Source organism: Pterocles gutturalis, unplaced genomic scaffold, assembly GCF_000699245.1.
Source record: "Pterocles gutturalis isolate BGI_N339 unplaced genomic scaffold, ASM69924v1 scaffold46596, whole genome shotgun sequence".
Taxonomy (NCBI): Eukaryota; Metazoa; Chordata; class Aves; order Pterocliformes; family Pteroclidae; genus Pterocles; species Pterocles gutturalis.
In genome coordinates, this window is record NW_010104821.1 from 5,530 (window position 1) to 25,029 (window position 19,500).

Sequence of the window (19,500 nt, forward strand, 5' to 3'; positions counted from 1 at the left end):
AGCCAATGCAAGCAATAAGCAATACGAGTTGTAGGTCAGAGAGTCATCTGGGAATTTCCTTGTGGACTAGATGATCTCAGAGGTTCCTTCTAACCTAAATTAGTCTATGGAGTACCAAACTCATACCGGTGCAGGTGCCATCAAAGCAATTGTTTCACTATCTTGGAGAATATTACTTTGCTCATGTATTCTCACGCATTTCTTTGTTGCATAAAGTGTTTCTAATACTGTTCAAATGACTCTTCAAATAGTGTTTAACAGTATAAAATATTTGAAGCAGGCTAATCTTATGTGTAATTTAAATTATGAGCAGTGATTTTAAAATTTAACTTCTTGTTGCTGGAGGTTTGAGAGTTGCAATGTGAATATTTGTACTTATGGCTAGAATCCATAACACAGTTACCTTGTGTTAGCATCTCCTGCAGTGGTATGGCTGTAATGTCATGGTTTATGCTTTTGTCACTGGAAATTATCAATTATATGAATGGTGTTATTTAACATTTACACAGCTGGGTTGTGGCTTATGGGCCCATCTTTCCAGTCAGCTGTTCTTTGTTGGACATAGCATCTCTCTTCAACTCTACGCTTTTGGACCAAAGCTTGTCAGTGCTACCTTTCTGATGCTCCTCCCTACCCCACTCTGCTTACCTCTGCAGGTCAAAAAAAGGTTAGGTTATCTTCCAGTGATGTATTTCTATATTAATAACAACAATGTTATTGAATTAGAAAGATAATTAAAAAATACAGTGTTCCTGACTTGTAATACTAGCAAGCAGTTCAAATTGATAGTTTTAAAAGGTCCCATTTTTTTGAATTTGTTTGTTTTGCTATCTGTTCAGAGTTGTGGGGTTTGTGTTTTTTTAAGGAAGCATCTTTTTATAGGAAATGGATTATGTGTTAGTACTCTTTACATATCCATTTTGGAAAATGCAGAAAAGGTTCCTAAAGGCAAACTATGGATGAGAAGTTCTGTGTAAAAGAGGTTTCCTGAGTTTTGACGGGTATGGACTCAGCTACATTAAGCCTTGTTGGAAGGGGAACCCATTATACTAGATTATTTTTTTCATAGTGAAAAGATGACCAGACAGGGAGTTGCATACACAGAAGACTTAATGGAAAACCAAATTGCAGGGCTTTTTATCTGTCAGGATGAAGAATATTACACCTGATACAGGAGAGAACAACTTCTGTGCTGCAGTGTATAAGTCAAAGATAAATCTTGCTCAGGCTGGTAAAATAGCAGTTAGCTAGTGTGATGCTGACTGGCTCGTCCTTGTCTCGCAAAAGCACCGTGGTGGGTGCCTCAGTTCACCTCTGATGAAAATCCACAGCATATTGCAAGGTGATAAATTCTGCTCTGCTGGTTTCGTAATCAGGGATCAGTCTCAGAGCAGGTTCTGCTTTCTTCATGGAAGAGTTCTGTAATTTATAGCTGTAGGCAGCCTTTTGTACTACATCCTGGTAATTAACCTGGAGGAGGAATCGAGGCCAAGAGTTGAACTTTACTCAGTGTTCCCTGGGAAACAGGCATAATGAAGCAAATTGTTTTGAACAAATATAAGTCATGATCTTTTCACCCTTTTTTGCCCCCCAGTTATTTGGCCTTGGCATAGCTGGAGCCTGAACAGCAGCCACTAAATAAATTCCAGGAATGGGTGTGAGTGTGGTTGCTGAAGTTTTTATTGCACCTTGAAACAGAAGTTTTCTGGCAGCCTTAAAATTTTATTCTTTACTTCTGCTACCATTGTGTAATTTGTATTTTTGTTATAAATATCTCCAGTTCAAGTCCTTTTCTGCTGTGCTGTGGCATAGAGGAGTGTATTTTCAAGATTCCCATTGAAAGTGTGCTACAGATTTAATCTCTATGACCAAGTCTGTTCCCTCTTGGCTTTGTCACAGCATCAAGAAAATGATCAAGAGCTCGAGCAGTTGATGGCCTGCAATGTGAAGTGAGATAGTGATGTCCACTGCAGGAGTAAAACCTCAGATCTTTATTTAAAGTTTTGAGGTGGACCTCCAGGGTGAGGACCTTAACAGTATTTGTTCTGTATTTTCTTGAGGGCACTCCCTCTTCCTATGCGTGGTTTCCTTGTTTCGATTTTTTTTTCCTCCTCTTTTGCATGGCTTTTATGGCTGAGCAAACAGAGACCTTGCTGTTCCTCTGTCCTCCCACACAGTGTTTGTATAGCAGGGTGGACTTCAGCATCTTCTGTTCCCTGGCCTGTGTCAACACTTTACTGACCGCAGGCAAGTGCTGCTCATCACTTACAATTTTAGTAAGGCATAGGTGAAGAAATTAGGGGAGGTGGGCTTAGAAGACGAAGTAGAGGCAAGGTTGTAGGAGTGGCTGAGAAAGTTAATTTAGAGGAGTGAAAATTTGCTAAGCTAGAGAAATGGCCAACAGAGACTCTATGAAGTGTGGAAAAGATGATGATCAGGGAAGTTTTTGAATCTGAGAAGTTGTGTTTGTGGATCTGGTTTGCCTGGTATCCAACCAGTGTGGGAAAAATTCAACTTGGAAAAGTCCTGGATAAATGCAGCGTTTGAAAGTGGAATGTTTTTATATATAGTAACATTTTTTTCTGATTGCTAATGAAGTTAGCCATTGTTTCTCAACCTCAGCTTTAATTACCAAAAAGGTCTTTTTAATTTTTTGTGAATCTGAAAGAAAGCTGCTACATGGGATTAAAAGCAAGCAGACAAAACCACTAAGAAAAACAGTGCCTATCCCATTGCTCACCACTATCCAACACAAAAAACTCCAGGCCTTTTGCCTTAAATTTGTACCTAAAGCTTTATTGAAAAGGCATTTTATAATGTTTTTGGAGTTCCTGTTGTCGTTATATTTACCTTGTGAAGCTACAAATAAATAAATAAATATGGTTGCGCATGAAGAAAAAAAAAGAAAAAATTAATTTCAATGCTCTAATAATCTGTATATCAAAAATGTACACTTTGGCTAATAAGCATTATACATGCTAAGAATCTGAGTTGTGGTGGTTTCCTTAGGTTTTTTGAATGACTTGAGTAATAATTGTTCTTTTTTATTTTTGTACTATGGCTACACTTTATTATGTAAAGCTAATTACTGATGGAGCAAGACTCTGAAGTGCCAAGCTGCCTCCTCTTGTTTTTGTGTGGTTTTTGTTTGTTGTTTTTTGTTTGTTTGTTTGTTTTTTCTGGCCTCTTTCCCCTCCCAGGCACCCACGCCTGCCCAGAGGCAGCAGTGGAGTGGAGCTGGCAGCGTGGGCAGCGCAGGCAGCGGGTGTGCGGCTCCCCTGCCCAGTGTACCCCGTCCCGACGTGTGGCTGTGGCCTGGCAGCTCCCTCCAGCAATCAGCTGCACCCGTGTGTGGGCTGTGAGGAGCGTGGTGAAGCACCCGGAGGGAGGAAGCTGCTCACTCTTTTTCTGGCAGAGGAGGAGAATGTATGTTATGCTTTCAGCTCTAATCAGAAACGTGTGTTTGCTTTTTGGCCTCATGAGCTTGGGGTCTTAACAGTCCTTGTATGGGTAACAGCAGGCATTGCCTCTAGCTGTTATGGTTCCCTTGGGATAGCAATATCTTGCAAGTGGCTCTTTGGATGGGTTTTGTAACCTGAATTTGCATCTACTTTATTAAAGTGTTTGTTTTTATCAAGTTCTGTAAAATTGCAGTGAAGTGCAGTGTCATTTTGAAGATGCTCAGGCTGGAACACTGTTCTAGAGCATTGAAAAGACCCCATGCAATTGCTCACATACCTTTTTGCTCTTATTTAGCATCAGTGAATATTCAAAAGTAAAAATCCATTATTTTGCAGAACTGCAGGGATGACCATGAGAGACATTTTTCCAAGATTTAGCATCTAGCAATTAAAAAGGGACACAGAGAGGAACCAAATCTTAACATAGGATATGCATGGGGCACGGCCTGTAAAGATAAAGTTGATCTCCCTAATGACTGCTGTGTGTGGAGTTTGTGCTGCCTTGTGTATATTGCATAGTAATTGTATGCTGGTCTTATGCACTGTGTTTGCATATGAAATGAAAAATTACATAGAGCTTAGTCATGTAGAGGAGTGTTTGTATAATCAAAAGCTTGTAGTCATTTCAGCTGTAGCAGCCTTGATATTTTCTTCTGAAACTCCTAGATAGCTCTGCAGTGAAAGATCTCATTGAAAACTGAGGCCAAAGGGGATGTGGGAAAAACATTTAGTGTGTTATAGAGGGCATCTTGTAAGCATCTGATACGATGTAAGAATTTCTGTGAGCCTTTATCCTTCAGATATAGTGTGGTTATGAACGGTTGCGTGTTAGCTAATCCATAGTCTGCTTTTACATTTGAATATACAGAATTGGGCCATGATGGTTGTGGGTGGCTTTGACTTCCCTGGACCTTTCTTGAGGTTTAAATCTAGCCATTTGTGATTGACAGTTTACTTGCCTAAAGCCTGATTCTGTAAAATGTCAGGAAGTTACCCAGCTGTGGGTCCTGCTTGCTCTCCTCATGTGTGGAGCTGGGTGAATTGTTAACTTTGTTACACCCATAGGAAGAGGAAAAGCAGGTAATGATGGGTTAATGGTTATACCCCTGGCTGACCACACCTCGCACTTCTGTTCATAGAAGGATGGAGGTGAACAGATGGCACAAATGGAAGGGCTGTACTAAAATTTGCCTGCATGGAAATAATTTTTTTTCCAGTTAAGGGCCTCCATTATAGTTTTACTGGTAAACAGGCTTTTTCTAATGCTAAGAAACTGTGTTCACTTATTTATTGAGTCTGTTAGACACTTTACACTCTGGAGTAGAGGTAACTCTAGTTGCTCTAGTAACTAACTAGTTACTTCTAGTCTGCTCAATTGCTCATTGCAATTTCTGCTTAGTTCCTTTCTCTCTGTTTAAATTTAAATGGTTACATGCAGCATGAAGTCCAAACAGTTTTTAAATAAATTGAATATTTCCTAATTGTATTTTCCTTTTTTTTAAAAAAACAGTGTTTATCCATTCCACTGTTATGCAGAAGAGCCATGCAAACCAGAAACCAATTACGCAAAATGAAAACAGTCCCACAAAAACAACACCCCCCCAGCCCAGCCCAAACCAAACCCAAAACAAAACTCAGCAGCTGAAATCCAAAACACACAAAATGAGCCAGATGCAAAAGGCAGTGCTTTAGGGAAAAGAGGGGAAAGAAAGGAACAGGATACAGTTTGCAGAGCAGTTTAAAAATAGACGGGGAATTGTCACTAAAAATAACCTTGGAAAAGTTAAGACTGATTGTGGATGTTTTCTTCGTCTGGAATACACTTCTTGAGTTAGTTTTGTGATTCTTCCTGGTAGTTGTTCTGTTTAAAATAAGGGGTTTTGTATTCTGGAAAATAATTTTTGTTTTGTCCTTCATTTAGCTGTCCTTCCTTTTTGACCTCCACTTCTATTTTGGACAGCTAATGACTTCGTGCACTTCTGTGCTGACAGAGGCACTATCAACTTTGAGAGATCCAATTTGTTCTACTGATCTTGTCCTTTCAGTAAACCCATCATATTTTATGGCAGTGCTGTAAGCATGAATTGTGTCCTTTCCGCTTCTTACTTTGACCTTGCACTTTTGCAGATGTTTGCATTTAAATGCCTTCTAACGCTTCTCATACAGTTATTCACTTGAAGATGTGGCTTGTTTGTCAGATGATTTTTCTACTCTTGATTAATAAGACTGTTCTTTATAGGTTACAACCTTCTGGAGACTTTAATAGCACAATAAAGTAAGCATTTTTGAGTAATACATCCTTAACAACATAATAAACAAAGTGAGCAGTAAGTAGTACCTGAAACAAATAAGAAAAATAGTCTGAAGAGTGACTCTACAACTTCTTACATACCTGAACATGTTTGTTGGTCCAGCAAAAGGAAATGGAAAGAGGTTTCTCAGGGAAAAGCCTGTGCAACTTGTGCAGTTTATGTCTAAATTTTGGTAACTGGCTACTGCAAACGTGTTGCCTGTTAATTTTTTGTGGTGTAATTAGTGAAGCATTACAGAAAATAACTGCATCACACATACTTTTCAGATCTTTGCAATGAGTTACCCTGGCTATCCCCCGGCAGGTGGATATCCACCAGCAGCCCCAGGTAAGTTGTTTAGATAAAGTAAACATTAAATGGCGGTGGTGGTCCTATCTGTAGTGGAAAAGTGGCATGAACAAAGAACAAGACTGCAGAGGGTTTTCTTGACTTACCAAAGCTTTCTGTGCTCTCTTGTTAAGTCCTAATCCTGGTTGGGGATTCTGATTTATATAATAAGGGTGCCCTTCCCTGTGCTCATTTAAGGTCCGTTTTCATTCATCTCAAGTGAAGCGCACAGCACTAGGAGATGCTCATAATTTGACCAAAATCAATAAATGTCAAGGAATAGTGTCCTGTCAGTACTGAGTCTTGAAGGCAGCTGGTGAGAAAAATGAGTACGGGAAGACATCAGTCACACAATTTAAAACCATATCCCGCAAAAAATTAGGTCTTTAATTATGACATTATCCCTAATTTGCTGTTCTTAGGCAGATGGTTATATATGGAAGGGAGAGGGCTGTTAAAAAGGGTGTTGATTATAGTAATATAAAGCTGATGAAATATGTAACTACTGCTTGGTATCAGGGTGAACTTTATAGTTGCTGGTAATGAACTTTGCAGTTGTTAGTATTGTTGGTAGAAAGAAAGAACTGGAGTCATATGGATATGGTGAAATGTGGAGTTAGGCAAGCTAACTCTGGAAGGGGAAGCAGTGTACAGTGAGAAACCAAACTACCTTGGGAGGATAAATCCTATTTCTCAGCAGAATATTCTGGCTTAGTTAGACTGCTGTGTGGACAAGACTGTACTGCTGTGTGCAGCTGAGTTTTGTGACTTGGGTATCTGTTAATGTGCCGAGTCGTGCTCTGCAGGCATCTCTCAGATCAGCAGCCGAAAAGGAATTAATATAATCTTCTTCCTGAAATACCCAGAAAACTTCATAGTTTAAGAGAAACAACTCTCTAGTCAAAATATGGTGTTTACAGTATTGACTCTTGAGTGTTAACCTTCAAATATGTTCAGAGTTGTTTTAAGTGGGAACTTACAGATTCAACAATAACTACTGTGATTAGAAATACCCAGTGAGGTTTCTCTTTATATTGTAATTGCACTGCTACCCTGCACCTCTTCAGTTGATTTTCCTTGTCCCAAACTGCTCATGTTGAACAGACATTGCAGTAGAAATGTAAGCAGTAAGGAAGAAGTTCAAAAAGTTCTTGTTTCAGCACAGCTGTGTTTGATTCCAGGTAGCAGTCCTTGGGGTGGTGCTGCCTATCCACCTTCAAATCCACCTCCAATTGGTCTAGAAAACGTGGCTGCCTATGCCAGTCAGTTCAATCCCAACTACGTGGCTGGACTGGTGAGTTTGCTTTCATGTAATGTGTTTTACTGTGACTTCCTTAAGTGCAAAGATGTGTTTCTGGCATTGTCACTGAGAAGTTGACTCACTTGAGTTCTGTGCCTCTACGTCTAGTCTGTTTAGGTGCTGAGCATTCAAGATCAGCTGTTGAAGAAAATGGTTACTGCAAGCTATTGCTTATTTCAGGAAAGCAGACCACTAGTTAAATGTTGATTTAAGAGCTTAACTTCAAAAGTCATGGAGATAAAAGTAATATAACTTGGCTTTTGCTGTGCAGAGCAATAGGGGAACAGACTATTAATACTGAGTATCCACTGTCAGTGTATTCACATTGTCAAACACAGGTCCAGTTTTTGCCCGTTACCTGGATTTTGGCCAGTCTGAATAAGGAACAAGGCTGTGCCATTTGAGGTATCAATGACTCATCCCTGAAAACAATTTAGGATAGGCTGTCTTTTATAGGCACTGATGTTTAACAGATGGCAGTAAAAACCTTTTACATGGATTGAAGAAAATGCAGATGTTTCCAACATGACTTTGCTTTTTGCATAGAGTAGAAGTGAGTGACACTTCTGACAACTCAGTCTTCATAAATCTGTTACGCTGCGTAACGAATGCACAGTTTGTAGGAAGACGTTTGCATTATAGATGCCTTTCCAAGGCAAAGATTAAATGAAGGGATTTGACAGCCAGCAGTCAAAATGAGCAACAGACTATCTAGGGTGCACGTAGCAATATCCACAGCAACTAGCTTCTGACAACACTGCAAACATCAAATGTCAGTTTTTCTGGTTCTTCTGTAGAAGAGGGTCTGAGTGTGTCATGTGAGAAGACAATATTGCATGTGGAGTGGAGTATCATGGTGTCAGTTTCTGTAGATGTCTTTCCAAATGTACCCCAGGAATTCTTGCTAGTTGTAAACTACTAATGCATCATGAAACAGACAGAGGTTGCTTATAGTAAATCCCTGCACTCAGTTGATGTTGTGGTCATGTAAGGCAGCCATGGACAGAGAAGGGATAAGCATAGTGTTGTGTTGCTGGGATTAACTGGATAAATTTTTAGAATAAGAGGTATGTGGCTATTGGCGCTCTTTCGTGGGATACTGGATGCAGTGGCAGGTGCATGGCTGTTGGTTCTGCTTCTTGATGTATGGCAGCTGATGATTACAGTAAAGCAAGAGTTAACTGAATACAGGTTTTTTTCCATCTTCCTTGCTAGTAAGATAAGATTATTGGAAAGTTCTCTTGCAGATGCAGGACTACCTGTGTTGGTGGGGCGGGAGGTTGTATTGTGTTAAGTATGTTATTGAAACTCAACCATTTGTACACCTTCCCGTCTCTTGCTTTATTGGCTGTCATTGCAGGCATCCAACCTGGCAGGGACCTTTGGAGGGACAAGTGCACCACAAGGCCTATATCCTTCAACACCTGGGGGTTATCCTCCAGTCCCTCCAGGTGGCTTTGGGCAACCTCCATCAGGACAACAGCCCTCTTATGGAGGGTATCCTCCACCTGGAGGAAACAAAAAAATACCCAGGATACCCAGGTGGCCCTGTGCCAGGGCAGCCCACGCCACCACCTGGTCAGCAGCCTACAAGCTATCCAGGACAACCACCAGTAACTTACCCAGGGCAGCAGCCCATGCCAAATTATCCACCAGGCCCACCTGTGAATCCATCAATGCCCTCTTACCCAGGAATTGCAGGGCCTACTGTCTCTCCTATAACAGTAAGAGTGTTCAGTGCTTTTGTTTTGAGATGTGACTGTATATGTGTTTCTCTATGTTTTGCTAGCATATATAACTGTAAACACAGCCTAGAATTGAAAAGAAAATTCTGAGATGTTTGGCTAAAGAGAGAGATGGGTCCTTTCTGAATGCAAGCAATATAGGCTTATATGACTTGAAACAAATGCTTCTTTACCACATTATTCAAGAAGAAAGATTTGACATGAATTCAAATTTAATGAAATTTGCCATTCCTAACTTAACAAAGTATCAATGGTTGTATATACAGTTTAATTGAACCTTAATTAATTAGACAGCAGATTTAATATCAGTGAACCTTCTTGACCTTGCATTTTGTCATAATTTGGGTATAGAAATGAAAAACATTTTTAAGGTGAAGGGTTTTTTGAGTTTTCTCTATTACTTTTTTTACAAAAAGAAAAATTGTAACAATGGTCATATTTCCTAACTAGTAAAACAGTCTTTTACTGATTAACACTGATGTGCAACTCAACTTCGTCTGATTTTAGCATGGAAACCGAGGCACAATCACTGATGCACCAGGATTTGACCCTCTGAAGGATGCAGAAGTCTTAAGGAAGGCCATGAAGGGATTCGGTGAGCAGTCTATGCATTTATGGTTCTGTTAAAAGTAGAATTGCAACTTTGATTCAGCACTGTCTTTCTCCATTGTTGTGTGTCTACTGAGTGGGCTAGTTCACATGTGGTTTTCCTTGGTTATCAGAAGAACTATTGGAAGTGAATGTAGGCATAATATGATGAGTTTGGTATTTGATTTGGGGGGTTTTTATTGTATTCTGTGTTTGTGACTGGGAGTAGAGCTTGAAGTTCTGTGGTCGTACACAAGAGGAGATAGTGTAGATGAATTAGAGGCATATATGTCCTTCGGTTGGGTTTAGAAGAGATAGGATCAAATGGAAACAGAAAGCTGAGTCCTCACGTGTCATCCATGCTCATTCTGTGTTATCTGTGTGCATATACAGGAACCGATGAGCAGGCGATTATTGATTGTCTTGGAAGTCGTTCAAACAAGCAACGGCAGCAGATCATCCTGTCCTTCAAAACAGCTTATGGAAAGGTAAAAACATAATGAGAACAGAAGGAAGAAGAAATAAGAGCATACATTCCTTCACTGGAGGTCAGAAGACTTAGTGTTTGAAAAAAAAAAAGGTTGGAAGTTGCTAAAGGGGAAGATGGTTCACAAGTCATAGCCTATTTAGGGTTCTGCTTTTACCCACTCTTGATTTCTTCATGCAGTGTTTCAGATTAAATATATAAAGCAGTTTCTCTGATAAATGGTTACTTTGACTCTTTGGTCTGTGCAGTCTTATTTAATTGGACCTAGATATACATGTTATATTATGCTGATTTTAGTGTTGTTAAATGGAATAGCTTTACTTTGAAGATATATTATAGGTGCTTACGCATAAAGAATTCTAATTAAACTACACCATTTTGGTGCTTGTATTTGTCAGTTTTCGTCTTTATGCATTTTTTCCTTGTTTTTACTTCTCACTAGGATTTGATCAAGGATCTCAAGTCTGAGCTATCAGGTAACTTTGAGAGGACAGTCTTAGCAATGATGAAGACACCTGTCATGTTTGATGCTTATGAAATCAAGGAAGCTATAAAGGTTTGTGTAGGAGATACAAATTTATAACATAGAGGAAATATTTGAGCTGATAAAATTTTTGGTACTTATTTAAAAGCTTGAATTTACATTCCCTCCTCTCTGTGCAGATATTCAACCCACAGTTTGACTGATCTGTACCCCATTTTGTGGAGATATGTGATAGTAAAATTGAGAAATGTTATTCCTATAGGTTAAAGGTAAAGGCTATTTAATAGGTTTGTGTTGCAACAAAAATATATTAAAAATAAATACACACAAAAAAGGCAGAAACTGAGTTCTAACAGTCTCTGTGGTTCATTTATTACCTAGTCTTCACTAAGGCACTGAGGTGACCCACTCCTAAGCCAGCCACTGCATGGGATGCCCTTGTTTCTGGATTTTTATTTGAGCTGTGATGGAACTAATTATAAACCCGCTCAACTTAGAGTTTCCAGTGACTTTACACTCAGTGCTCAAGAATAGTTCAGAAAACCAGGTTCATAAATATTTTGGGCAGATTGTACCTTCTTTTCATCTTTTCTCCCACTTCAAAAGTGTATTTTTCTAGCCTATGCTGAACCTTTTGTAAAATAAGTATTGTGTACTTTCTCTTTAAAGCAATCAGACTATTCTATAAACATTTAGATTTTAAAAATAAAAACAGGTCAAACATTTGTATTTCAAGATGATGTTTAAATGAAGGTGAAATAAATATTTTCGTTACTGAATCAGTACCTGTACTTACATGTTCTTTGGCCACATTTGTAAAGTAGGTATTAGTTGTATTGTAACTGCAACTGCTATCTGTTAGTTAGTGAAAGTTACCTATTAGAATTAACTAATTAATCTTTAATGGTAGAAGAAAATTGATTCTTAACGTGCCTAAAATCTGGTGTGAAGAATGACATTTTAAAATGCAATTTTGTGTTCATAATTACTTTAGTTGTTTGTTCAATTTGTATCTTTGATATGTCTTGGAAACATGTTACGAGTAGCATTTAAACTACTTGCTTTGAATTCTCCTATAACATGATTATATTCTGAATTTTAATTGGTTGTATAATTTTATTACATTTCTTTTATACTAGGTTTTAGAAGTAAGATGAGAATCTGAAGAGTGTGTTTTCTCCTTATGCTTTGTTTTAGGGTGTTGGCACAGATGAAAATTGTCTCATTGAAATCTTAGCTTCTCGCAGCAATGGGCATATTCAGGAACTCAACAGGGTCTATAAAGCAGGTTGGATTTACTATAGTTCCATCAAAATTATTTTCCTTCTTTAATCACTGTCTGACATATGAATTTATGAAATGAGCAGGGGTGTATGGTGGTTCATGATTGTGTCTCTCCTCTAGAATTTAAGAAAACTCTGGAGGAAGCAATAAAAAGTGACACATCTGGACACTTTCAGAGGCTTTTAGTTTCACTTTCTCAGGTACGTTCATGCCATGATTTTGGAGTTTGGGGTTTGTGTGTGTGGTTTAAAAAAAAAAAAAAGGCTCACCAGTAACACTTTTGTGTCTTCAAATTCTTTCAGGGAAACAGAGATGAAAGTACGACTGTTGATATGTCTCTTGTCCAAAGAGATGTGCAGGTCAGTAGAAATTCTTAATAATTTCTAAGTATAGTCAACTCAATACACTGAAATTTGACTGTTTGGTTTCTGCTTACTCTTAGTTTTGGATACTTTGTGACTTCTGATGCAGTGTGTATGTTTCAGTGGATGGGGGTGATATGAAAAGCCCTGACAGAGCATTAGAGCCGTAAAGCTCCATTACAGAGATGAAGCTCTTGGGAAGAGTCCATAGGGTTTTTTTCTCTCTCATTCTGTCAGCTGTCTGGCTTTTCCAGGTGTTGAGTGATGTCATTGTGCTGCTTAGAAGGGGAATGGTCCAAAGAGATTTGAGGTGGTATGTGTGTAGATTAAATTTTAAGGTATTCAACAGCTGTATTTGCCTGTTATTTAAGGAAATCTGGATTTTTGCAGAAAATAAGGCACTTAGACCTAGTAACTCTTGCCTTGATACTTTTTTTGTGTGGTCCACTTCACTACATAGCAAAGAGAAAGCCCTGGATTGTTTCAGCACACTACTGCTACAGAAATAGTAATGTAATTGTCTTTTGGCTAAGGTATACTGTGTAGGAAGCAAAGACTGTCCCAGAACATACCTAGAGACATAGGAAAAAAGCTAGATGTAAGCCCTGTTAGGAAGAACAGTTTTCACATATATTTTTTTTAAACCATTTTCCCCCCTTTTAGTAATCTGGAGTTCTTGTGTAAGCTAGGAAGGCTGCAAGCATAGCATACTGTAGGAAGGTTAGAACTAGCTGCTCTTTATTGCTTGTTCATGTTTTCCAGCAGTACATAGACTAGGAAGGGAAAGAACAAAAGCGTATCTGCAAGTCAGCTTTGCAGTCTGACTGCTTTTCTGAATAATGAAGTGTGAATTCCCTTCTGTGTTAGGAGCTATATGCAGCTGGAGAGAACCGTCTAGGAACCGATGAATCCAAATTCAATGTCATTCTGTGCACAAGAAGCCGGGCCCACCTCAGAGCAGGTAATGGTGTCCTCTGCGAAAACAGTAACTTGATTCTGTTGGATGTAATGATAAAGATGCACAACACTGCTCTGTGCCTGAATTTCTGCCATCTGCAAAATGGATGTAATAATACCTCAATGAAAAGCAGAGTGCATTCTGCTGAGGGAAAGGGTACACAAGGGCTGCACACTGTTATCATCTTTCTTAAATATCAGAGCAGGTAGAGGGTGTACTTGTTCAAATGTTTTTCTGATAAAAGAATTGAAAAACTAGAATTATTTCAATTTTGTGTGCTTGTGTGTGCACAAGACACTTGCAATCCTTCCCTTTTTACTCGGTAGTGATGAGGTGTTAACATCAGTCTATAGTGGTGGAAATATTTTAGTAACTATATAGAACTTCTGCGATGTGCTATGTGTTGAGGCACTTATATGGAGGGGAAACGGATGGGGGTGTGTGTGTGAGAACCTGAATATTTTCTTCTTAATTTTGTTGACACCCAAAGCTTTCCTAGAAGTGTTTTCACAATATCCCTTACAGTGGTTTCTTGATCTAGCCCTTTAGAAATAAGGACAGAACTAGACAAGCTAGAAGGATCATGATGACAAGTAAATGGAGCAGTATGGCTGATTACATAGTATTAGTCTTTGAGATATTACAACTTGCAAGAGTATACTGTAGTATCAAGTTGAGAAGTGCAATTGAAATGAAGCTATCCAGCATGCACCAGTGCTACCTCTTCTTGTGAGGCTGACTCCTGAAATCTTTCTCTTCCATTAACAGTCTTCAGCGAGTACCAGAGGATGTGTAACCGGGACATTGAAAAAAGCATATGTCGTGAAATGTCTGGAGACCTGGAAAAGGGCATGCTGGCAGTAGGTGTGTGTCATCTTAGCAAGTTCATTCCTGGTATTTCACTACAACCGTCTGAGATGGTGGCGTCTGTGACTCGAGTTAAAGATCTTCTTCTTAGTAATAATACCAGTTTTCTGCTTTTTCTCTTGAGCTTTCTGTGAAGTCACTTGTGGTTAGTAAAGCAGGGCATTTAATTAACCTCAGAATGACAGATGAAGCTTTTGCTTCAGGCAGCTGCGGAATTTAAATGTCACATGTTAAAGTGGGGATAAATTTATTAACTGTACTTGGCATTGTTTTAAGAAGTGGTGAGAACTTGTACCAACTGCTGAGTCAGTGAGAATGGAATATTTGGGACAGATTTGGAAATCAAGCAAGATACAGGCATTAACCCTCTAATTAGTTACCTCTACCTCTTTTTAGTAGAAAGAAAACTTTCCACGAGGTTGGGACAAGGCCTCAAGTTGTGCAGTAGTTTTGTTCTAGATAAAATTGTGGACCTCTTTCATCTTTTGTCTCTGATCTCATCGATAAAACTGCTTCTTTACATCTCTGTTTCTTTTTCTGTTTATTGCTGTGAATTTACTGTGTTATCCAGAGCTGCTGCTTTAAATGTGTTGTTCTTTGGTTTTGAATATGGTAGTGACTAGAAAAGTGATGTAATTAAAAAAAAAAAAAAAAAAAAAGCCTACCGAAATAAATAGGAAAAATGTACTTTGCATAACTTGGAAACAAGATGGGAGAGGACATTTGGCTCAACTGCAACAGATCTTTTTCATGGAGTTTCTAACAAAATCTTGCAAAAAGGGAATAAATTTTAAAAGCCTCATTTTTTTCAGTCTTGTCTTGTGCATATATGAACTATGTAGCCATGGTTCTTACTCAGCCAAGCTGCCACTATAGTGGCCTTTTAAATGACCCAAACTGGGTCCAGCTCTGTTGGTGTGATAGATTTGCAGAACTCTTCCAGGATTCAGAATTTGTCACCTCAAAAAGTATTGTTAGAAAACCAAACTTAGAGAAAAGAAATATTTCCCAGTGTTTGTAGAGAAAGATCGCCTCAGTAAAGAAACTACTGTCAGTTTGGAAGTACTTTGACTTCATGGAGCTTTGCAGTCACTTGACAGGTCTCCGTGTAGATACAGATTCAGAATTGGGACTGTAGCTTGCAAACAAGTCAACAGCCTTTTGAGCAAGAATTGCCTTTAATATAATCACTGATAACTTTATTGGGTGGATTTAGTTTTTTTTTTTTTTATTTCTATGTATATACACGTATATCTATATCAGTCAATGATGTTAGCATCATTTGTTCTGTGAACTTTATTTTGAGGAAAAATAGGTTTTCTAATTCAAAATATTTAATTTTGCTTTCTTTAAAGCTTTCTGGATTGTACAACTGGTAACTTATAATAATATCTTCAAATATTTTAAAGTGCAAGTGTTGTTTTAGCTAAATACAGAAATAAAAAAACATGCATTTCATTTGTCATTCGTTTTTGAATTGTGTTACATGTATCATTGACAGTTGAGTGTGGTGAACTTCTATCTCTCATCTACATTTTCCTATTCAGAAAAGTACTTTTTCCTATATAGAAAGTGTATTGCCGTGAAATACATATTTAGGTTTACCCCTGTATTGATTTTATGTGGTTGCTTTTGATACCTTTTTGTGCTGTAAAATAGAAGTCAGGTGTGTTTTGTTTTCTGTGTAGTTTGCCACAGGTTGCATGATTGTTTGATCAATTTGTAGATTTTAGTTCTGATGAGTGATGGAGGATTCTTTCATTATCCTGATTAGTATGACAGTAATTTGATTTACATTTTGCTCTTTCAGATTTCTAATGAACTGTGCTAATTAAAAATAAAATCCAGTCATTGCTAAATAAGCATGTCAAGAATTTTTCAAGAGACCTGGTGAACTTTGTGGATAAAAAAAAAAAAAGTGTAACTAACTTCAAAATAAGGGTGAGGTTTCTATCATAGGTGGCTTCCCAACTTGTATTAGTGCAGGACTTGAATCTGTCATACCTTGCAGATGCATAGCCTAAAAATTCTTAAATTGGGAAAAAAACAGGAGTGCCACTATGTGTTCCTTCAAACCTTCTGCCCCCTCCCCATCCCCTCTTTTCCCTTCATAAGCAAGAATCTGGTCATTAGACTTTAAACATTCATTACGGCTGTTTCACACTAGGTAGTTTCTAGTGACTGAGAAGTTTGCTTTGATCCATGAGGTACAGTAGGTTCTTTTAACTTTATTGCAGCTACTCTTTGGATTAAAAATCATTTCAGTGACTAACTGAAGGAGCAGAAGCTGCATTTTATCAAGTGTATGTTTATGTAAAATTGAAGCATGTGACTGTAGGGTAAGCTCACAAAATGACTGTGAGTTCTGATTGAGGATGAATACATGATTTCTGTAATACTGTTTCTTTTTGCAGTGAAGTGCCTCAAGAACACACCAGCTTTTTTTGCAGAGAGATTGCAGAAAGCTATGAAGGTAGGTGCCTGTGAGAAGATTCATAAACTTATAGTGTGTTTTTTAAAAAATGCTTGTACAGCTCATTGTTCAGCTGAAGGTATTATGTTTTTTCAGTGGGCAGATAACTAACAAGATGTAGTCATTATTATGAAAGGCTGAAAAAATCTAGCTAATTTGATCCTCCTAACAAAGAGATGCAGAGAACCATACCTTAAACAAAGAACATCTTCACCTGGTAAAACACAAATATGCTTAAGACTCATTGAAATTGATGTCTTTTAAACAGGGAGGTCTAGCTGAAGTAAATAAATAGGCCATTAAACTTGCCAAACTTTCCTGACACCCTGTCCTTCTGACAACCCCCCAGTGTTATTTTTGTAACTGTTCTTGTGCAGAGAATTGACTGTTGTGTCCTACTAGTAAATTTAATTTATTAAAGCATGATAGGCCAATTACTGAAGTCAGTGTGGTTATGTTGGTAAATGGTTGGCCATTTGTGGGGTGATGATTTTTTTTTTTTTCACTAGTGCTGTATCATCCAGCATTTCCGTACATTATTAATATGTTATATTGTTGTGTTGTTTTGTTTGTTTCAGGGAGCGGGAACAAAAGACAGAACTCTGATTCGAATCATGGTATCGCGCAGTGAGGTTGATCTGCTGGACATACGTGCAGAATACAAGCGAATGTATGGCAGATCTCTGTACACAGATATCACTGTAAGACTTTGAGATTTTTTTCTTCCCTGCTATGATGTCCTTTTTGCTAATAGAACATGGATCCTTACGCTGAATAGCTATTAACTGCACTGAGTGTAGCTGGCTGTGTTTGGTTCCCTGCATTTGTCAGGAAAGTGGAGGCTGAAGTGCTAGAGAACAGCATTGGCTTTTGTGTGGGGGCTAGGTGAGCTAGAGATAGGAAGGAAGCCAACAGGCAAGGAAGGAAAGGGAAATTGGTCCAGAGGGATTTCACAGACCTGGTTTTAAGACTGGTCTCTGTCCCAATCTCTGTATATGATCTTGTAGAAACCACTTAGTCCTCCAGCTGAGTAGTGATGGTGCCCTATGTCATGCGTGTGCTGAAACAGTTCAAAGCTCCTAATATGCTTTTAAAAGATTGCCTTCTCTTTCTCTCGAAAATACAAGATTTTTGGAAACAGACTAAACTTCAGGTTCTTTAGCAATTGATCCACCCTACTACTGCTATTAACAGCTGTAGCAACAGTCGAGAGGATGCCTGGCCAATGGGGAGGGTAGTAAGAGCTCGAGGAGACTGAGTGGTGCCACTTTCATTTACCTTGTAATGAAGGTGCCTAAGCTGTTAAGCTGTTACTTATTCCTTCTCCTGTTGACACTGAGGAGCTGCAGCTTGGAGCTGTTTGGAAGGAATCCTGCAAAAATAGTGAAGGATAGTGTGCACCAAAAGGTCTTGATGTGAGTCTTCTGCCAGCACCTATGTGGTCTTTCTGCCCATGCACCACAGAGGATCGCCTAGCAGAGGCTTCGTCCAAGTGTGTAATTCTGGAGAGAAGGTGTGCTTCTACTACAGTAGTTACATGCCCTGTAATCACAAATGTGTGAGTGAAAAAACAGTGAAACATTGGTGGAAAATATTTGTGTTGGGCTCTTTTTATTTTTTTTCTTCTCATTTGATCTGGCATTAGAATAGTGTTATTGTTCAGAAACAGGCCATAACCATTTATTAGACTGAATTTATTCAAAATTTTGTTTCAGTAAATATGGGGCATGCATGTGCACAGTTACGTGCATGTAAACTCTACTTATTTCTGTAAAATTAGAGCTGAAAACATCCTTGGAAATAAAGTTATTAATTCTTCTCTCATTTTTTTTTAAGTGGCCATCAGTTCTTTCCTTTCAATGCTTATATAAACAGGAACGTTTTCTCTTTTGCAGATTGTGCTTTACACTTGCACAGGGTTTATCCTGATTTTTCATGTCTCTCTTTGTCACTGTTGTAATAATTTTGATCTGGACAAAGCAATCATACCTGATGGTGAAGGATGAGATAAATACACTAGCTGAAACCGTTCTGTGAAAACGATTGGCAAGCCTCATCAATCAAAACTAGTTAATGAGCGGCTCCCAGGGAATGCTTTCTACTCATAAGAGCACCAGGCAAAACTCAGCTAGCAGGGTCTTTTGTGATTAATTGCTGCTGTTCATGAAATCTTTCAATCTTTTCAATGCATATTTGTGTATGCATCCATACTGACTTTCACTGCCTGCAACATGAAAGACGTGTTCTCTAATTGTGGGGAAAAAAACCCTTAGATCTTTTGATACCAGGGCATTGTTTTTAGTGTTTGAACATAATAGAGAGTAAACTTTCACTTGCTGCCCCTGGAAAGATAACCAAATTGACTGCAAGGAAAATGACTTCTGTATTGATTTTTCCATATTGTCATACCTTTTGCTGGAAGACAGTTTTTCAGTGAGAGGTTTTTTTTATTGAACTATTCCCAGGTAAGTAGTTGAACCACTATACCAAATTCAGTTTGCTAAAGAAATGTATTCTCTATGGATACTTTCTGTTCCAGTTATGAAAGGAGCAGATTTTACTGTGTACTTGTATTACAGTGATTTCTAGTTAGCAGGCTTTTAAATTTTTTTTTTTTTTTTTTTTTTTTGAGGTTAACATCTGCTTTATTTCAGCCCTGCCTTCATCTATTTTGGTTGTTAACGTTGTGTTTAGGATGTTTATACTTCTTTTTTGTCTATTTCAAAGCACAAGTCTTCAACTTTTCTTTTTCTGGGTTTTCTTTCAGGGTGATACTTCAGGAGACTACAGGAAAATCCTACTCAAGTTGTGTGGTGGAAATGACTAAATGGAGCATTGAGCTTTTCTTTTAA

The 19,500-nt window shown here is 38.4% G+C and overlaps 1 protein-coding gene across 1 annotated transcript; it reads left to right on the forward strand.

Annotated features, from left to right (window-relative positions):
* The first annotated feature begins 6,048 nt into the window (after positions 1–6,048).
* Positions 6,049–19,500, forward strand: ANXA11 (annexin A11). The gene is given in 15 exon segments (XM_010087168.1): positions 6,049–6,100; positions 7,282–7,394; positions 8,761–8,922; positions 8,924–9,124; positions 9,653–9,740; positions 10,127–10,221; positions 10,663–10,776; positions 11,902–11,992; positions 12,109–12,188; positions 12,291–12,347; positions 13,218–13,311; positions 14,077–14,172; positions 16,590–16,648; positions 17,227–17,349; positions 19,416–19,500. Coding segments are annotated over 15 exon segments (1,485 nt in total). The 3' UTR covers positions 19,476–19,500.